We start from the raw sequence: 21,428 nt of genomic DNA, 5'->3' as shown, positions 1-21,428 counted from the left end.
ATCTTGTTGTGTGGTCTGACAGTTTCTATTTATTGGTGGCCTTATCTTGTTGTGTGGTCTGACAGTTTCTATTTATTGGTGGCCTTATTTTGTTGTGTGGTCTGACAGTTTCTATTTATTGGTGGCCTTATCTTGTTGTGTGGTCTGACAGTTTCTATTAGTGGGTGGCCTTATTTTTTGTGTTGTCTGAGTATGTTTGCTACGATAAATTCTTTTGGGAATTCTATTTTCAGTTATATGGACAAATGACATCAATAGGTCAGTATGCTTGTATTTGTTAAATAAGGAATTAGGAGGTGAATTTTCGACATTTGAAAGAATACTTTGTGCAAGTGTTGTTCTTATTTCATTTAATATTTAAGTTCTACAAACGTAGAGATGGTATCTAACATTTAATTTCATCTGATATGTCCTTCTTGGAATTCATACTTTGTTTTTCTTACTGAAATGTGTACCTATTTGGAAAAGTGAAATTTTCTTCCTTATACATGTATATCATAAAGGTAGAGACTTGCTGATATAAGATTTTAATGTTCCTGGAACAAAACCTAAGCTAGGATACACCATTGAAAAGAATCAGACGCAGCAAATTCCTTTCTGGATAAATGACTTGCCTACTGCAAACCTATTTCTGCAACATGTTTTTATGTTATGAATAGAGACAGTATCTCTTCTGATGATAGTTGTCAGAATGCAACTGAGAGTGTTAAGGAGGTAGGTTACCTTTATATTTGTATGTGCGCATGTCCAACCGGAAGCTAACGTGACGATTTACGACGACGTTTACGACAAACTAAATGTGTTTGTATATTCATTCTTCTGAAAACAAATCATAGACCTGTCTTCGATCTGATGCTTTATGGTTTAATAATGCAGAAATAATGAATAAATTGCCGCAGAAACGCTTCAAAACAATTTTGCCATAAAATGACGTCATTGACGTCATGACGTTACGTGTCAGTTACCGCGCAAAATTAATAGCTTTTATCTTGAAAGTACGTAATTCTGTGCATTTTCTTCATTCAAACTATTTTCAAATAACCATTATTTGCTGAAATATTTTTTATGAGTCTTTTGCTCTGAATAATAATCAATATTCTGCTTCTTTTATGTAGTTATATTGAAATGTTACGCGGAATGTAAGAAAATGGATGATGGTAACCAATGTTATTTGGAATATAGTTGGGTGAGAGGTTACTTGTTACGGCCATTTTCAAATAAAAAATCTAGCAGTTTGATTTGTTATACCTATTTTTCAGGTTCCGTTGATAATTTGTTACTTATATACTAAAACTAAGATCTAAAATTGTTCAAATTTCAGTAGAAAATTGTTGTTTCTTGAATGGAATTGATGTTACCGTGGAAACGAAGCCCGTGACCTATGTATCTAAATGTAAAATTCAAAAGCGTTGACACTAGTCTATTTAAGAAACACAGCTTCGACTTTTTATTTTCATTTCAACAATATCCATGAGAATAATAGTAGCATGCTGAACGATTTTTCCATGAAAAATGTCAGACGAGGGGTACTGCTGTAAGTATTCTAAGCTTAGAAATTTGTTTGAATAAATGCAGATAACACGAAAATATAACGTACGTTAGAAATAATATGTTTTAAAGCTACATCAACTAGAAAGATAATCTCATTTAATATTATTTTATAAGAAATTACGACAAAAAGCAAGATATAAGCCATTTTAAACATCTCTGTTGCCATGGTTACTTTAAACTTTAAGAAAAATAGGGTACCATGTATAGTGCTTGGTATTTTGCTAATAATATTACCCAGATATTACATGTTGGTCATTAACAGAATGGCACTGAAGCCGTCGAAAACCCCTATTTTTATACATTGTTGTTTAAAAATGAGAGAAAATGCGTTACCATGGAAACACGAGCCCCGCGACATATACATTTTAAGCTTATATTAGAAAGCTAACGTGCATATTAGTAAAATTATAGATTATGCTGACTTCTACGGATATCAGTGAAACTAAAATACACTGAAAAGTGTTAAATATCCGTATTTTCCTTCTTCTTTCAATATGAAATACCTTTGGAGGGTCATGTTTTTCAAACCTGGATAAAAATTGAACTTGAAGGGACAGAGACGACAAACGAAACTGAGATTTTAGCAGTTAAAACTTCATATTACACGAAATACAAAAAGATGCTGCGGTTCAACTAATTTGAATTTACCCTTGTAACAAGGTAACCTACCTCCTTAAATGAATCTAATAAAATTAACAAATGTAATATATAACAACACTCTTACTTACTTGTAAAACTATATTACTTACCATCAACTTTTTTCAATCGTCTTTTGAGTATATAACTGAAACAGAATACAACAAGAACCACATATTATCAAAAGTTATCCTGTCTATGTACATGTGAACAAAGCAGATTATTTCAATTAATTAGTGTAAATTAACGATAAGGGAACACATACCCAGAAACTGGTTGTTTTAGTGTAAGATCTAAGCTAATGATCAGACGTAAAATCTGGTGTTCACGAGTAAACGAGTAAGATTGTATTTTACTAAAAATACACGAACTCACGTATAATGTCACTATATTTATGTTAATAAACACACAAAATATTAAAATAATCCGATGCGATATATTGATATTTTCACTCAAAATATGGTATGCCATTCTTTACTCTCTTTTTTACATTAAACGGATGTTCTGTTAAAGTGTATTCTTATCTTTGATGTCTGGCTTAGAGACTAAGAGCTTTATGTTGCTTGTTTACAACGACCAAAGTGAATGATGACTTTTCATCTCACTGCATATGATGATAATAAAAGTGGTTACCTTGTTAATAAAATTGCATGATCATATTTAGGAAGAGACGAGTTTCTTCTAAGCCATTTCTGGAACCGTTTCAGAGCTCTGCTAGCACTCACAATGCTATTTCCGTTGTAAGCGGACCACCGTGCAATGTATTCTAACCAAACAACATCACGTTTTGTCTGAAAGTGTTTATTGAATTACATAAACTTATAAACACAATATTAGATAGAATAAGGAATGTGAAATTTCATGTTTCATGTCATATAGAAACAACCGTGTTAGACAATCGTTCCATTTACAAAACCTTATTCATAATGCTTCTGTATAGTAAGACCTCAGCATATATTTGAGTGTTTTACAAAACATGTCATTGAAATTTTTTTCAATGTTACTAATATTTATGGAAAAGTTTATGTGGTTGAATACATTGACGTGTAGTAACTTTTCCTTTTATATCTAGGTTCGGGTACCGCTCGTCACGTAATGAAGCCATTTAGGTGGTTTTGGAAGGTCTTAGGCTTTGTCAAGATGACTGGTAATATTTGAAATATGTACGCAGGGGCATATGACGTTTTCCTTTTCTTCACCATTACATGCTTGATAGTTTCTACTTGACCTGAACCCAAAAGAAAATTGGTAAGAACAGATTTCCACACTAATAAAATAGGGCTAAAGCTGATAAAGCATTTAAAAGTAAGGCTTGGGTTACAGGGTCTATTCAGTGTTTAATAACTACATTTCATTTTACTGTTAAATGGGGCATAGGTAAATAACACAAATTTTCTCATAAGAAATTGAAATATTTTACCCTTTTGTATATCATGTATTGAAAATCAGTGTTGAATTCCTGAATTTCTTACCTCGGCAATGTAAATATCACAAATCTGTACATGTATTGAGTAAGTCTTGTCAGTTATAGTTTCAAATCTCTGGTTAACCTGTACATAATAAAAACAAACTGAATAACATGACAACAATTATATTTTCTGCTCGATTCTGGTCGAGAGTTATTATTGGACCTTCTACACAATCTCAGTCAGACCTTATTTAGGTAACGTATTTTTATATTGGTGGACGGACGTGTCGTTGATTGTATTGTATTGTTATTTCTGTTGAACACATGAAAGTGGCGTTGTTTTTTATAATAAAGACATATAAATTGAAATTAGTAAAGAATGTGTTTTCTTGACTAGTTCTCTTCTATAAATGATGTCATTTAATTCTGGAGAGACCTAACTTAGCTTACTAAATATCAAAATAATGACCTTCATTGGGAGTAGTTTTCTCCCAGTTAAAACAATAAATTGTTTGATATTTTCATTTATGTATAAATAAGAGAAAACACACGCTTGATCATCACATTTATTCATAGAAAAAAGATATCATGTGGAAACTAGAATACTGATATTCTATTTTTGGAAAAATGATTGAAGATTAATGTTAAGGTCGTGCTTTTAATGTTTGTCAGATCTATGCTTATTTAGTATTTTTAGAAGAGTACATCGACATTTATTTACCATGTCCACAAATTAACCCATAAACGTCAACATCAGTTAGAAACATAACACTGGGTGAGGTTTCCGTTGTAAATTAACTACTTTTGGAAGTAAATTGTGATACAGTGGCTGCATCAAGTACACATAAACAACTCGGTTTGGTTGAGCTTAGTAAGATATATTGACTTATGGCAAAAACAATTTTACTCGTGTAAATCCATGGCAAGCACATAATTATATATCATGTTTACTCATAAATATAAGTACTTTGTTTAAATATCTATACTTCCTTTAATGTTTCAATTATCTTGTGATTTGACGGTGAAAATTGTTCTGGTTGTTTTTGATTGTACGAAGGCAAACAATTTAGTACAGGTCGGAAATGGCTTTATCTAAAATTCAAGGTATGTTGCATCTATAACAACGTGTTTATAAATCATCATATACAAAATAATTGGACAGCGTTGTATGACAAATTGCTGTGGCACATTTCGCTGAATGGGAATCGCCCGAGATTCCATGATACTGTCTATTAAAACTCATAAAATGGGTTTTAGTTTTCAAGGCGTAATTCATACATTCATAGCAGTTGTCAGAAATATTAGAACTCCAAATCCAGGTAAACTGACTTTTTATATAAATATACAAGAGCATTTTTGTGTTTTACATAACATGCTTTTTGTTGCCATTGCGTTAGTTAGGTAAGGGTTTACTTTGATAACTTTTATTCACTCTATCCTGTGATTTTGGAACATGGTGTGAATAAGAGTGAGGCTAGATGCACCATAAACCGGTTTAAGCTCCCTAGTGGTTATTTTTGCTGCTGACCGTTCCAAGGCGGTGCCCGACTGTGTTCCTTTATTTCTTCTGTTTGTCCTAGTGTATTCGCTTTGTGTGAGTGTGTGTGTGTTGGTCGTGTGCGCGTGCTGGGTTAATGTTTGGAGAGACAGCATTTTTGGAACGTGGCTTTACATGTTGGATATTTATCTTTATTTTTCAATAATCGACACAACTTTCATTTGAAACAATCAACTGACCAAAACTGTCGCATGAGTGTGATTTGAATGTAGTACAAGTACATGTTTGTTTCTATAACAGATTAATTTCCTATATGTCTGCTTGTATGTAAAACAGACATTCTCATACATGAAATATAATTGCCCGATACATGTAATCGTAGTATTACTATTTAACACTGCTCCAAACTTTGATACCTAAAACTCATTGAAATAAATACTGAAAATCTTACATATACGTGTACCCTTACAAATAGCATGTACATGTATGTTAACAAGTAACACTACCAGGTTTTTATTCAGTTCTTAGGTCAACCCCATTTTGAAAGAATCCCCCGATTTGTATAATGCTACAAGATTGTTTTCTTGATGATGGTATCACATGCAGTGCTTTAACAACTTGTGTCCATATTTGCCGAGTATAGATTAAATCAGAGGATGAAATTATGTAGGATAATCCGTGGTGAAAATAAATAATGTTCAAGACAACGATACTGTGAATTTTGTAGTTGTGTTTACTGCATTACTTTAACTAAATGAAGGTGTCAGTGTGTACAGTAAATATAGCTTATATACCTGTCAACTGTGTAACTTAAGTCTGAACGAATTACACATTAATCAAGTGTAACTTATGTGTGACCGAATTACTCATTAACGAAGTAATGATATTTTGTTAAATTATCATATGTACAGCATGTAGCTGGTTTGATCATACGAATACATGAAGCATTACTATTTTCTTAAGACAGACCAGTCTAAGGTTTGCTTTATGTCTGCTTTTGAGTACTAAACTGTTGGAAATGCAAATCGTATTTAATTTATAAACATTTGATCTGTTAAACGGACTTGCCCCAGAAGATAACCTATGAGTCGATGTGACACTTAACCCTACAAAACAATGTATAACGGTTCATTATAATGAAAGAAGGAAGTAGAAAACTTTCGTAAGACGGTCATCCTTTAGATACATCACAAGTGTATCAACAGCTGTTGCTTATTTTAATTTTCTTACTACGTGCCATCTTTTTTAGACAGTGATTACATCATTTTTTTCTTTGCATCAATCAATGTCTCTTACAGCTAGAAGAACTCGCTGTGAAAACAAAGACATATACTCCTATTGTATTGAGCGCATTACTGCCGTAACTCCTATTAAACAAAAAAGGAGTTACGGCAGTTTTGCGCTCAGTCCTCGATATTCAAAATATTTATACTTACTATTGCAATTAAAATGCTAAAATACTGTTTAATTCTCTTTCTTGCATCATCTATATCAAACATAGTTTCTCTTAAAAATTTCTGGAATGTAGAGTTGTCTATGACAAGCAGCAGTTCTATAGTGGTATCTGTGTGCTTCATATAGTGTCTCTTTGATAATCCGATAAATGGATGGCTGTCTGTTACATCTGTCAGATTAGAGAAAAAACATAAACTAAGTGTTTAAATGACTGCATAAGACTAACACCATAGGCAAAGCAAAACATTGCGACAACCTTAATACAGGTGACCCCGCATCAATTTAACATACATAAATGTCTAAATTAAACGTCGAAGTACTATATGTAGTATAAAAATTGGCCCCATTTAACGATAAAATGGCAAAATTAATGATAATACTCCAATCGGAGGTGGAACTAAACATATATTCAGCAGTCTATGCGGGATAGTAACTAATAGATATTTTAATACGACATGAGTAATTTTCGCATAGGGACTATACATAGGGACTATACATAGCATAGGGACTATACATAGGGACTATACATAATGCTATATTCCAGTGTTATTTCAGAAAATATTCAGCGAATTCAAAGAATATGTCCTTTTACCGCTTTATTACAGATTACATACTGTGTATGAAAATAAACAAAAACAAAGAGTACGTATATCAAATAGTATTTACATGATGGGGTATAAGGCGAGGTAGAAAAAATATCACGTTGCATGTCTCTTTGTATCACAGCCACTTGAAGCAAAGCCAATAGAGAACTCCTATTTACTGGTCTATCAGCCTGCAAAATAATTGTTCGATATACCATATTACCCAGTATATCACCTTTATTCACCAATATGTAGACGTTTTATAACCATCGATATCTTTTTAATATCACTATTTATTTCCTGGTCATTTTGGTCATTGAAGAGATAGAGTTACGATTGACCTGGTGTTAGGGCTGTTTGGGATTCGCACATATAATTACTTCTCACGAACATACTCATTCAAAACGAGTCTCTATTATTTTTGCTTGGTTACGTTCCATGCTTCCAAAGCATTTCCTTATAACTTCTATCACATTTTTATTAACGCATATATCTATGTTGAAATTTACACATAGGACCTCCTTTTAATATTATTTCACCGGATAAATTTTCACACAGCATGTTGTCTAAAAGTATGTAGTTTCATTGTTAATAACATGCTAGATTTTTCGATTGATTTGTTTTTCTTCTGATTTATCTGTTACTAAATAAACAACAACATAACTAGATTACCGTATTTCTAAAGCGATATAAAGTATTTGAAGACGTCTCATTTTGTTCAAATTCCACCATCGTGTTTTTATGCCGCCAGTATGTTTGAAAGGGTGGTCCACGATAAGGATCGTCCAAATAATTTACTCTGAAATAATCTGAAAAGAGTGAAAACATGTACGTCATATATTTATTATTATTATCATTAGACTATGCGAGCTAAAGGCAGGTAGGATTTGACAATATCAAGTAACATTAGCGCGAAACAATGTTTTTGTTTAGTTTAAATAATGCAAACAATGCAAGCTCAAAATAAAATAAAAAATAATAAATAAATAAAAGTTATTTCCCTTACTGACACCAGAATCTTATCAATAAATCTAAATGCTGTCTCAAATGGGCTTTTTTCATCATCTTCTGTTATTTCTGACAAAAATCAGTCCCTTTGGGTCGAATGTTCTCAAATTTTGGACCCCCAGGACCCCTTCTCCAACGCATATGCAATACGTTTAAACTTTATTGTGCTAGCGATTCATAGTTAATCTGCCTATAATATTCAGGCCTTTACTTCACATGAACTCCAAACAAATAATTCCCTATATGTACATTTTGTTTCCTTTTGACCAGGTTTCTTTTCTATACATTGCGTTGTATTTAACATTAAAATCAGCTTCTCGATCATTAAGTTTACCAAAAAGGAGCGAATGCGACGACATCTAGGGAACGTTTTCACGGGCTACATGCGGGTGTCGTCAAAAGTACTAAGGGCCCTCCTGAGTTTGCGCCGACGTCATCAAAATGCCCTTACGTCATGAGGTTTTACGTGACGTTAAACGTGCTTAATTAGTAAAATTGTCGTTAAAACCACTAAAATGAAATACAATGAAAAGTAACTTTGTAAGCTGCATCCAGATACCAGCTGACAGCAAAGGAGTGTTCGCCGAGGCGCGTAGCGCCGAGGAGAGGGTATTCCCTTCAGTAATGGGGATTAGGGGTCTCCAACTGGAGAATTTTAGATAAAGGTATGTAAATGGTTACTTCTGGTGTATTTTGGCTTGTATTTTAAATTTTAAGTGCCCAAATATCACTTATATCAATACCATTTTGCATCCTTATTGATCACGTGCACTTGATTTAACTACAATATAAAATATTGCCTTTATTCCTAATACTTACTTCGGAAAGAATAATTTATGCGGAACCGTACATTACTTGTTTTTATAGTGTTTTCTTATTTACAACATACTAATACGTATCAATTATATTGCATTTTTCATCTTTCATGCCATCCAATTTCTATAAGAGGCCACTCACCAGAAATACTGACATTGCAATATGACGTCGACGTCAGAACGCGTGGAGGTTCCCGTTATCTGGAGTCATTGAACAATGTGCTAGTACCGGTCACTGAACGACGACCGTAATGCTATTAATATTGCTATAATCTAAATTTAGAAGGAGCCATTCTGCTTATACAGATATCTCTGCTTTCAACTTTGACAAATGTGGTACGGTCTATAGATAACCTATTCTGAATCAACAAAGCAGTAAATTGAACTTTGGGAAGATAGAATTCTAGTGGAACTTTTATTAGATATCTAATTACTGTCTGTATTAGGAGGTGGAAGGGATCAAGAAGAGATGTGGGGTACCTGACACATATCTGAAATATTTATGTTTATGCACGTGTCACTGTCGTCACAGCAGGTCATCAATTTACACTGATTAACGTAGAATGTAAAACAACTGATAACAGTTTTACAGTCTTGTTTATGTTCTTCCTGCAATGAGGATTCATGCTTATCGTTGTGGGACTGGCATTTGCGGAGGCAAACTTTCATTTGAAGTCAGGGAATTATACCAGTATCAATGACACGATCATAACATTGATCTAAGGCAATGCTACAGGAACTTCCTGCTTTTTTTTAGAGCGGGTAATTAATTTTGTTGATTATTGCATAAATGCTCATCTAATAATATAAAGCATTACGATATACGCAAGTAACATAACCAAGAAGTTTTGCAATTAAAATGAATTAAGGTCAGATTGGAGTTTTGTTATTCATACACAAGTTGCCTTTAATTCATATCGAGTAACCGTGCGAAGGCGCAGACGGTACAGAACGTTAATCCTGATGTAATTTCAGTTCCAACCGTTTGTATCAGGAAATTCTAAAACTTGTAACTTTGGATACGTTTTATCCTCTGGCGTCTATGTTATGAACGGGGTTCTATTCTTTTAGTGTCATGCTTTTACGAGAATCAAAATGACTATTATTCACTAGAAGCATAGTTTAATCTTTTACTGTAATATCACCTTCAACAATGACCTTCATGTGCCTACTGAAACTCAGCATTTTTCTACTTTTGTTATAATTTAAAATCATTTATAGTCTTGAATTATAGCTCTTAAAGTTGCATTAAATTTCACCCAACCCACATTCATTAACGAGATCTTAACATTTTGAGAGAATATACTTCTGTAAAATATTACCGTTAGTATGATTTAGATGGTGAACTCCAGAGCTAAATTAGAACTCTTCTTGAAAGACAGTTTAATTCGAAATATCATTGTATTGATTGTTCTTAATATACAGTTACCACGTCATTAACTTGAAACTGAGAAGAAAACATGAATTGCTTTGATTTTATTCCAACTGTATCGTTTATGTTTCAATTTGTTTGGATTTAATGGGTTTACAGTCACACCGACATATTTAATGTCATATGGTGACTTTTCCAGCATTCGTTCGCGTAGGAAGACACCAGGGCGTCACATGCATTGTTTCAGGTACCTGGGTAGAAACAGCCAGCTAGACTTCTAGATAGTAGTTGTAATTTATTTATGTGGTATGTTGTGGACTACAGAGCTATGTTCAGACTTTTGTTGAAATTTGAGTAAAATGTAAATACCATAAAATTGACATTTCTTGACAATAAATTACCTTTACATGATTTTATTACATCTATTACACTAGGAATTAAGAAAACAAACGGCAAAACAACTGAATATTTATAGACTTCTTCTGTAAAAGTAAAGAGGGAAAGCGCTCTATATCGGTAATTTCTGAGCAATCGATTATCTGTAACTCATTTGCTATGAATATGAGAGGCATGAATGAACAGTCTTAATTGGTTCTCGTTTTCTCAATGACGAAACCTCGGATAATAGCTTTGTTTAGACAAATGTTTATTTCCAGATAACACTGGTTGTACCTTCAGGTTAAGATAAGCATCATGTCTAATACAAATTAAACAAGTTCCCGTGCTAAGAAATCGATGTTTTTACGCTAAATTGCTAACTATAGATACAGTAATTAAATTTTCATTCTTTATCAGCGAATGACAAATAATATGACACGATAAATACAATTGGCACGAAAAAAGGACTTTGGACTTACCATTTTATATTTATTGGGTCAAAATTGCGTTATTTATGATTTCTATTATTTAATCATCGCAACATATTTCTATGCATCAAATTATTGTAGGGAATTATTTCTTTCACAATTTGTCATATTAATATTTAACATTAAGTTTCTGAATTATTTATTGAAAGGCAATCATAATTGGCTCATACAATAACAATCTGGAATGAAATGAAAAAATCCGCATTTGTTTTAAGATGAACCTTTAGACCTAGACTGTATAGATTATTTACAATAACTTACAATATTTGATGTCTTTGTATACAATGCCAACGTATAAACAAGCAGTGTTATGATTGCACGTTATCTTTAAAAATGAGAAACCGTTCGACATTGCTTTCACTGTCGTTTCCAACGTGTGTGTGTGGGGGGGGGGGGGGGGGGGAGCCAATAACAACAACCCTTGCGCATTGTAATGCATGGCGTTTGTGGGAAAATGGACAGCCGAGAGTAAAATACTGAGAAATATAAAGACCTATACCACATTGTACATTGGTGTGAGTTATCAAAATTTCGCATGTATTTCTTACCGGACACGCGACTGGAAAAAGCAATGACGTCATCAATATGACGCCTGAAGAGAAAATAAAATTACTGCTGAATAATTACAGATGACAAGGTCCTCGAAAACGATGTTATAATTGTAATAGTGTGTATTTAGTGACGGTAATTTTTATTCTAGCAGATAAAAGCATTCTTATGAAAACAAAATATGAAATTCATTATGCTTAAAATGAAAAAAAAATATCAAAAAATATAAGAAAATGACTAAGTCAAGATATTTAAGTAAAAAAATATATGTTAAATGGCACAGTATGTTATTTTTTTGTTGTTGGATTTAACGTCGCACCGACACATGATAGGTCATATGGTGACTTTCCAGCTTTAATGGTGGAGAAAGACCCCAGGTCATCACGAGCGAGCACCTGGGTAGAACCATCGACCTTCCGTAAGCCAGCTGGATGGCTTCCCCACATAAAGAATTCAACGCCCCGAGTGAGGCTCGAACCAACATCGATGAGGGGCAAGTGATTTGCAGTCAGCGACCTTAACCACTCGGCCACGGAGGCCCCTGTTATATTCAAATAAAGATTGTTTGACTATCTATCATTTCTATCGTCAAAAACCATAGTCATACATATATATATTTATATAACTGTTTTTTCTTTATGACTGTCAATTCAGGTTAATGTGCCGACACTGTGATCAGAATACGAACTCCGTCGAAATATAAATCTGTTAAATGCTGCAGTCGAGAGAAAGCAGCTTTTAATGCATAAACAGCTTGAAAGCGTAAAATATTTTATTGTGACGATTCTCCATTTCATATCAATAAACCCAATGAAAATAAACTCCCCCTAAGCCTGAGTTTACTTAGAGACATCTCAGAAAGGATTCGCAAGAACTGCTCTTTATGTATGCTTTAGTTCCAGCAAACTAGGTGGTCAATGATGTCGTCATTGAATGACGCCTACACTTTATTTATGATTTATAAGGAATTTTATAGTACTAAAACCTACATAGTGAGTCCCTCCACTGAACAGGATTTCGTCACTAACCACATCACTGAAGTGTGTACTTTCAAAGATATCATAGATGATCAGCAAGAATAAATTCCCCCTTTATCCAAAACTAATTTACTTCATTTATGTCTACCTGTTATATAATTCCAGGTGAAATGATGTTGCGACAATGTAAAACCTTTGTAGTCACAAAAAATTCTAAGAAGTTATAGAAAAAATTAAAATCAACAATTGCACGGTAAATGTGATTTCCTTACCCTACATACCACTTTTCCACATACTCTAATAAATATCTAACTGTTGTAATTAAAAGAAATTTTACCTGGAATAATATCACGCCCGGTAATCCCCAGAATCATAACCTTTCGGTTATGTATGAAAATGCTTCTGCTATGATTTCCGGTTATGATGGTTTTCACGTAAAAATAGTGACACAGGTAAGGAATTCTTACGTTTTCTTTCTAATATGACTATAAATTAAAAATCAGCGAATGCTATTCGATGCACGATTGAACAATGATTACATACATACTAGATTTTCCGTGCAGTGACCAACTGTTTGCTTCCTGTCAACTTTAGAAGTTGTACACATGATGACATTTTAGCGTTTCTGTGCCACCCATACCGCTTTTTGCTATTATTTTCAAACATATACGTATTCTTGTGGCAAATAGTAGGCGTCAGTCGATCAATGTTACACAAACGTTTCAATTTATCCCCACAAAAATGTGTGAGAGCGTTGTTTACGACGGAAATATTGTAATAAGTTAGGTGTTATGATTCGGTTGATGATGTTATGATTCTTCAAAGGGGGTTATGATTCTTCGTAAAACAATATCTGTCGAAACGGAATTTAACCACAAATGTATGGATCGACAAATAAACGCTGGTCCGATGACCCGGGAACAATGTATTTTCGGTTGGAGAAGTGAACCCTGAAAGTAAGCTGGTCCGTTGGACCACAAAAAATCAGCTTGTTAAAAAAAAAAACTTTGGCTTTACTCTGTCATGTCTTTGAGCTGGATTGAAAGTTAACCTGTTTGACATTGCGAATTGACCAAAGTGAAATGTAGACATTTTCAAGTGTATAAAAATGTATTTCAGGTTAAGTTTTATGGATTCTCATTGTGTAACTGTAAGTTTGTGTCTTCTTTCCTTTTTCTTATATATAAATGGAGATAAAAGATTTAGTTTAGTTTAATCATATTTTATTTTACATATTTACAATAACAGCTCATCTACACAGCATAAAGAAGTCAAGCAAAGAAGACTGGGCAACAAATCCTTACAACATTATTGAATGCCTTCCTCTAAGATTTTAAACAGCAGTGACAGACATGCAGCAAACACATTGCAGCTGAGTGTCTTTTCAATTCCACGTCCCTTAATTTTAGAACACATTTTTTAATATTTACTTTAAATGTCGTTCATTTTTTCTCTTTTCTTGTATATGGGGTACTTTAAAAAAGAAGTTATGAGAATTTAAAGTATTGAAATTTCCTACGATATAATTTCTAATATGAAGCGCGACTTTATCGTAAAACAACTGAGATAATGGAAATGATATTAGCAAAAACAAATAAGACATTCAATGTAGTCATGGAAATCTGCACATCCATGGCTTAATTTTGCTATTTATGTCAGAAAAGTTTTGGATTTCCTACGGCAGATATTGTTAAACGAAGAATCATAACCCCCTTTGAAGAATCATAACATCATCAACCGAATCATAACACCTTATAAACTGCAATATTTCCGTCGTAAACGACGCTCTCACGCGTTTTTTGTGGGGATAAGTTGAAACGTTTGTGTATAATTCATCGACTGACGCCGACTATTTGCCACAAGAAAACGTATGTGTTCGAAAACAATAGCAGAAAGCGGTATGGGTGGCACAGAAACGCTAAAATGTCATCATGTGTACAACTTCTAAAGTTGACAGGAAGCAAACAGTTGGTCACTGCACAGAAAATCTGGTATGTATGTAATCATTGTTCAATCGTGCATCGAATAGCATTCGCTGATTTTTAATTTATTGTAATATTAGAAAGAAAACGTAAGAATTCCTTACCTGTGTCACTATTTTTACGTGAAAATCATCATAACCGGAAATCATAGCAGAAGCATTTTCATACATAACCGAAAGGTTATGATTCTGGAGATTACCGGGCGTGAATATTAAGTTTCGAGCACTGAATTTCAATAAAGTTCTTCTGATTGTAGCACTGTTAAACATTTTACCATATGAACTTTTGACGCAGCTCGTAAAAAACCCTCTCCTTTTTGTTGTTTTTACATTCACGTCCGGTTTGGGAAAGCAGTTTTCCGACAGGTAATTAGGTAGATTCGAAAATTTTGGGCACGAACAGGCTTACATGTAGCGAGTCGCAATATTGCACTTCCCCAATGAGCAGAATCAGGGTGGCCATTTTATAAATTGCGTGCATGTTTTGTGATTTTGATTAATAGCAATATCAGGATTCTTATACAAGAATACAGAAAGTTATCAAAACGAAAATTTTACACAATCCATTAAAAATAGCATGCCAAAATCATCAATTTTGCACTTTTTGAGCAGCTTGCAATGATTCTACTGCAGGAAGAATGCCCAATTTGATTGCATTTCTCAATTTAATAGTCCCTACTGAACTTCAGGATATAAACGGAATGGGGGCTCATCCAGCTCGTTTTTTCACAAAATAACGAAAAAGTTCCCGAGTATCAATCAACAAGCACGGAACCCTTCCGTGATTTGAATTTCCCGCGCCAAGGTGACTCACCGATTCATACAAAGCTAGCAGCAGTTAGTTTTACAATTTACATCAGAATTTTACATGTATCGGCTGTTTAAATTTTCTAAAGAATTAACAATCATTATCTCTCACCTTAATTTACAGACATCCAAAATCACGAAGTTCTAATTATATTAAATATCAAATATTGACGGGGGCCAAAATTCGAAGTGCACCCTGCTACCTTAGTATTTCCTAGGGAACTATTTGTGGCTAACTTATCACAGACTTTTGTTATGGTTAAGAAAGGCTTTAACATTATACACAGTCAGAATTGATTGTTATATTAACAATAATTCACACAATCTGGACAATGTTGTAAAGTATGGAACATATGTTGTTGCTCGAATTTTTGATATGTTGTTGCTCGAATTTTTGATACATTTTTATGATAGAGTTGGAATGCGCCACGATGAAACGTAGTTCTTAAAACCCAAAGAAACTGACCTGTTTGATATTTGTCTGCTGTTCTGATACGTCGGGTGCTTAGTGCTGTTTTGTTGTTACCCTTCCTTCTGCAACGGCATGCAGTATATGCGTAAATGATTCGTTAATAGCAGCTTTAAGAAGAGCTTTTGGAAGCATAGAACGCAACTAAGCGAAATAATACAACTTGGTTAGACCGAGTTTACTTATGACAGTTAAAGAAATGTGAAACACCCCTCACGCCCTCTAACAACAGCTTAAACGGAAATCTGTTATGATGATATTGAATAAACTATAATCCTTAAAGGCAAGAAGTTTTTCATAAAATTTACACCAGCATTTTTGTTTTTCGCAGTCCGTGCATTTAGTTACCAATGCGTACCGGGGGCTACTTCTATGTATAATGTTCTTCAACCTTAAAACATGGTAGGGATATAATGTGTGAGAATTTTTGCCGAATAAATTGGTTTAAACATATGAGTTTTGTTTGCAACTAACCTTCAAAGGTGTTGTCGCACTATGTCCCTTTATTTTTACGTTTTGAGCTTGTCTATATGCTTTACTTTGTCTTTGTACTTATAAAGCACTGCTGTAGTGTTATGATTGTTTGAAGATGATGTGTTGTTTGAAAATCGCTTCTCCATGATGATTGCACGGTACAAACAACATATAGGATGTGTAGAGATACACCCTTAGCTGAGTAGAAGAAAGGATGGAAGAACGAAAATGGAATGATTGCTTTGTTCCAGTTATGACACCATTGCAATCTGGCTCTGGTGCCCTTCTGCATTTAGTTGAAATTGAATGTAATTGCAGAAAGAACATGTTGTAAATGCAGGGGTAATAAATAATCTGTATGAATAGTTGCATTATTGCGGGACTGAGGACAAATTAGTATCATAAAGCACACTGAGTGTTGAGGTTAATTTGAATGAATATGAGTAATTTTGAATAGTTAAGAAGACTCTTATGAGCATTTAAATTAAATTGAACATTTCTACTAAACTTCTTCTGGCCTATTCTTAATTACGTTTAAATCTTACCAACAAATACATGTAAATTGTACATAATCTAATAATTCTTGGAGTAGACAATTGCTTTAGCCGGCATTGATTTTCATCAAGATTCTTTCATTCTAGGAACAAATTTAGGCAGATTGATTTAATTTGTATTCCCTTATTGCACGTTCTTTTAAGTTTCGGAAATATTCAACACAATACGATAAATATCAAGATGTAGTAGCGACGTGTAATATGTAATGTAAAGTAGGTATTTGTGAGACAAATTAAACTACTATAATTGAATGAATATATTTCTTTCTTAAAAATGCAAATATAAAAATTTAAAATGCCGCATTAGCTTGTTTCATGACATGATATTTGATCTTGTAAGCATTTATAGATTTATAGATTCGTAAGACAGTGCAGTATTATTTTCATAATCGGTCGCCATATTGATGAGTCATTTTGGGATCCAGTCGCAGCCCTAGAAGAGATACATGTATATTACTTTTGTCTAAGACCAAGGAATAATTTGGAATATGTGGCTATATTTCTCCTTTTTTTGTTTTGAGCGGGGTTACAAACGGCAGTTTACTATCGTAACTATTTAAGAAACGAATTTTCAGTAAGAGAAAAGAAGTTCTTACCTATAGTCAGTTGTTTCCAGTATATTTGTAATGCTCATTCAAATAGGCTTAAAGGTTTTCATTCCCTAATAGTACTGAGGCGTGTATAGCATTTACACAGTCGCGCTCCTACGCCTATGATGATCAATCACCTATATAGTATCTTTTGATAATACAAACAAGCTATGATTAAATAATTCAGTCAGTATCTAAATTCAACATACACGAATGTGTTTAGGAAATTCCTTTTACCTTTCATTATATCAAAATTGATTCATAAACGCCAATTGAATTTAGGAGCCTTTGAAGGCTTTAACAAACTTAGTGATATTAATTGTTTCTAAAATATACAGAAACCACATAATAATCCTGCAGAAACAAAGTTCTAACGTCATACGCACCTTGTTAAAAGTAGTTTATTATGTTATTATCACTATTTTTTGGGTATAAATTGGTGTGTTCTGTGTTAAGATATGGTTATTGAACATAAACTGCGGAAAAAATATTATGATAGCTATATAGTTATCTGTTTATGATATATTGGGAAGGTTGTTTCGTATTTGATTTATGTAGCATTTATGTAGGGATCATGATATATTTTTAATTAGTGTAGCTGTGCACTTTCGGATCAAATTTTTTACTAAAATGTAGACATTGAATTAACCGTGATATTTTAAGCCTCCAGAATATATTTAGAAAATTCTGCAGTCAAAAAAGATAGGGTTGTTTGCTTGATTTGTTTTTGCTTAACTGTTTGAAAAAAAATAGACCTCACAAAAGTCTATTGGAAAATCACAATTTTGATAATATTTTCGGGAATGGAAATGTTTGTACAATGTAGATTTTAATGAATCTTCTCAAGCTTGTAAATAAACGTTTTGGCTATAACATGGTGAAATATAATGTACAAGTCCGTGTGCTAGTTTTTGCGATATTTGCCGGTAATTAAGGAGATCCGTCCATTGCGCACTTAATTTAAGACATCATTTGGTAACATTTAATGTGTCAATTTTTATTATTAGAAAGAAAGTAACGAAGTCGATAACATATTATTTTCACGGATTGCTATTAATTCATAAAAATGACTTTCATTTCCGTATACCGTGTATTGGCTTTATTCTACGTAAACTGGATAAATGACGTTACGCCATTACTTCCATGACTCGATGGTTATGCACCTATTTATCCAATTGTAGCAAAATCTACTCGTGTCTAATACATCACCCAGTAATATGCTACCAGTATAGTCACCCTATTATCTTAAATCTAGCACATAGAGAACATTCATTTTCATATTTTATGTTTTGTGAAATACAAAAAAAAAAAAGACTTAATATTCATTTATGATAGCGACATGTATATCGTCCTTACGTCCATAAGCACTTCAGTTGTGTTCATATTGTTATTTAAGTTTACATTATTATTTTTATCAAGTTTAATTTGTTTAAGTTTCGCTCAAAAGGCAAATCAGTTCAAATATTTTGGTAAGTGATTAGACAGATACTATTCTAATCAGAAATATATAAAGCATTATATAGAAACTGTCTGCTCACCTTTCCGAACAATTATATATCAACGTTAATGTAATTGCAATATGAAATTAATGATCTTTCATATTGTTTATTTATCTATGCTCAGACTGTATCATAAACCTTGAGAAATATTTTACTAACACGGGATGTAACGATTTCTACGTAATTCACTAACACCGACTGTAAATACTCCAACACATCCCCAACACCGGCTGTAACCACTGCAACATGTCCCTAACATGTCCCCGCTGTAAGCTTTAAAGTTTTCAACACATTGACAAATATTTTGCTAAAGTAATACCGTTTGTAACACTTGAAGTTCTTCACATACATCAGCTGTAACCATTTCAACATATTCCTTGAGAAGTATTTCATTTATTGATGCTGTACTCATTTCAACATATTCCTTGAGAAGTATTTCATTTATTGATGCTGTAATCATTTCAACATATTCCTTGAGAAATATTTCATTTATTGATGCTGTAATCATTTCAACATACCAAATCTTAATTAATATTAAAACTTATATTACAGGAAACTAAAAGTAAACAATTTAAGACGACATCAGCGAACATATATAATGTTTCGAAAGGTGTAGGTGTCTGATTGTCTGTTACAAAAGGGTTAAGATGTAATCTTATTTTGATATCTCGTGGGAAATTATGAAGCCCGCGAGTGTGTGATTGTTTTTGATATAATACCTCTAATATTATATTGGCGGTATACAGTCTTTTGTTGACAATGTATATTATTTGACTTTTATGACAAGTTGTTTTGTGTACAATATGTGTACAAAATACATCGCAGTCATTTCTACAATGATAAAGTTTCTACTTCTATAAAGCATATGAACACAGTGTCAGACGGTAAAAATACATGGCTATTATTAGTATATACAGCAAAGTTCTTATCAAAATAAGTGTTAAAATAGAATAGTCACTTTTTCATTCAAACTTTTTGAAAAAATAACAGCTTTTATACAAGTAGAAAAAATACTTATTAATTTGGAAGCAAAAATGAATTTTCTGCGCAAAAACTGTATTAATTTGATAATAAACAACGTCGTTTATAGAGGATATTACAGGAGTGTCTTTTCATATTGAATTTATTAAACGAGTTGAATAAGATAATAAAATGTCAGGCTCTGTCGAGCATTTTATCAATTTTACTCAACGAGTTTAATAAATTCAATGTAGAAAGTCTCAAATGTAATATATTTTTATCACATGTTAGCTTTTTTAGCCGAAACATAAAAATTCTACTTTCTTTAGTTATTATAAACATATCATTTTGACCAACGTCTCCGATCCGACGTCGACGTCAGAGCTTTTGTTTATTACACTAGTGTAGTATCAAATTTATGTAATGGCCTTATTTCAATCCCGGGACATCAAACATGTGATAAATATTATTGATAAAATTGAGCAGATAAAAATCATGAAACTAACAAAAAACAAATGTAATGCGAAAGAGATTTTCGGAAATAAAGAAATTAAATGACCAACATGCAAATGCATCCGTACTAGATAAAATGTTTGCTGATAAGAAAGCACAAAAGGGGAAACATAAAGGAGAAACAACTATTTATAAATTAGTCTTGGTTTTAAGAAGCAAGAAAATTGAGATTCAGTCTTCCGGTTATTCACCGGGTGGGATGTATGTTTTGCCCCCGTTTCTCTCACAGTCTGATAATCAGTCCGTCCGTCCGTCCATGCCAAAAAGTGGGAGTCTGTTTAACTGAAAAGTACAAGATATGTTTTGTTGTAACATTGCAGAATGGCACACGGGACTATGTAGGATAAGCTAAGTGTTTTATTCAATCCATAAAAAAAGATCCTGCGTTTCTTTAAAAATGTATTATATTTTTCTTGAATCCTGGTATACGGATGGATTTATTCATAGAATATGAAGGTCCTTCGATTAAGTTTGAACATAAACAATGTGAAATCATTTAATGACAATGTTTCTGTATAAAACATACTTATCAGTGATATTATTACTCACGAGTGGGTACTGACATCTCGAGCTGTTGACAAGTTTCTAAGAGTTTCACAATGAATATTTCTTTCGTAGACAGTCGTTTTCATAATGAGAGTAAAAATTCTACAAAAATATTATAAAATTCTTAAGATCATTTAACAAAAACCATAGTTATTAGAAGGTATAATGTGTGTAATTTTTGTCGAGTAGCTTTGATCAGCGCCAACCGTGGAAATAAATTTGTAAACCAATAAACAAAACAGTCTGGTGTAGTTCTTAAAAAAAACGGAACAGGCCTTAATGCTTTGATTCGGTGCAGAAATAGACATTTGATATG

General features: G+C 33.0%; 1 protein-coding gene across 2 annotated transcripts in view; it reads right to left on the bottom strand.

The window, feature by feature from the left end:
* LOC123544992 (metalloprotease mig-17-like) overlaps positions 1 to 21,428 on the bottom strand; it is a 40,634-nt gene that overhangs the window by 7,617 nt on the left and 11,589 nt on the right. For both annotated transcript variants that reach the window (XM_045331194.2, XM_045331193.2), the window contains exons 2-7: positions 7,805 to 7,941; positions 7,215 to 7,323; positions 6,530 to 6,717; positions 3,660 to 3,737; positions 2,821 to 2,978; positions 2,301 to 2,335 (exon numbers count right to left, since the gene is read on the bottom strand). In XM_045331194.2, coding sequence (XP_045187129.1) covers positions 2,301 to 2,335; positions 2,821 to 2,978; positions 3,660 to 3,737; positions 6,530 to 6,717; positions 7,215 to 7,323; positions 7,805 to 7,941 — 705 coding nt within the window. The remainder of the gene's footprint in view (positions 1 to 2,300; positions 2,336 to 2,820; positions 2,979 to 3,659; positions 3,738 to 6,529; positions 6,718 to 7,214; positions 7,324 to 7,804; positions 7,942 to 21,428) is intronic.

Source organism: Mercenaria mercenaria, chromosome 1 (genome assembly GCF_021730395.1).
Source record: "Mercenaria mercenaria strain notata chromosome 1, MADL_Memer_1, whole genome shotgun sequence".
Taxonomy (NCBI): domain Eukaryota; kingdom Metazoa; phylum Mollusca; class Bivalvia; order Venerida; family Veneridae; genus Mercenaria; species Mercenaria mercenaria.
This window is presented reverse-complemented; position numbering and strand designations above follow the sequence as displayed.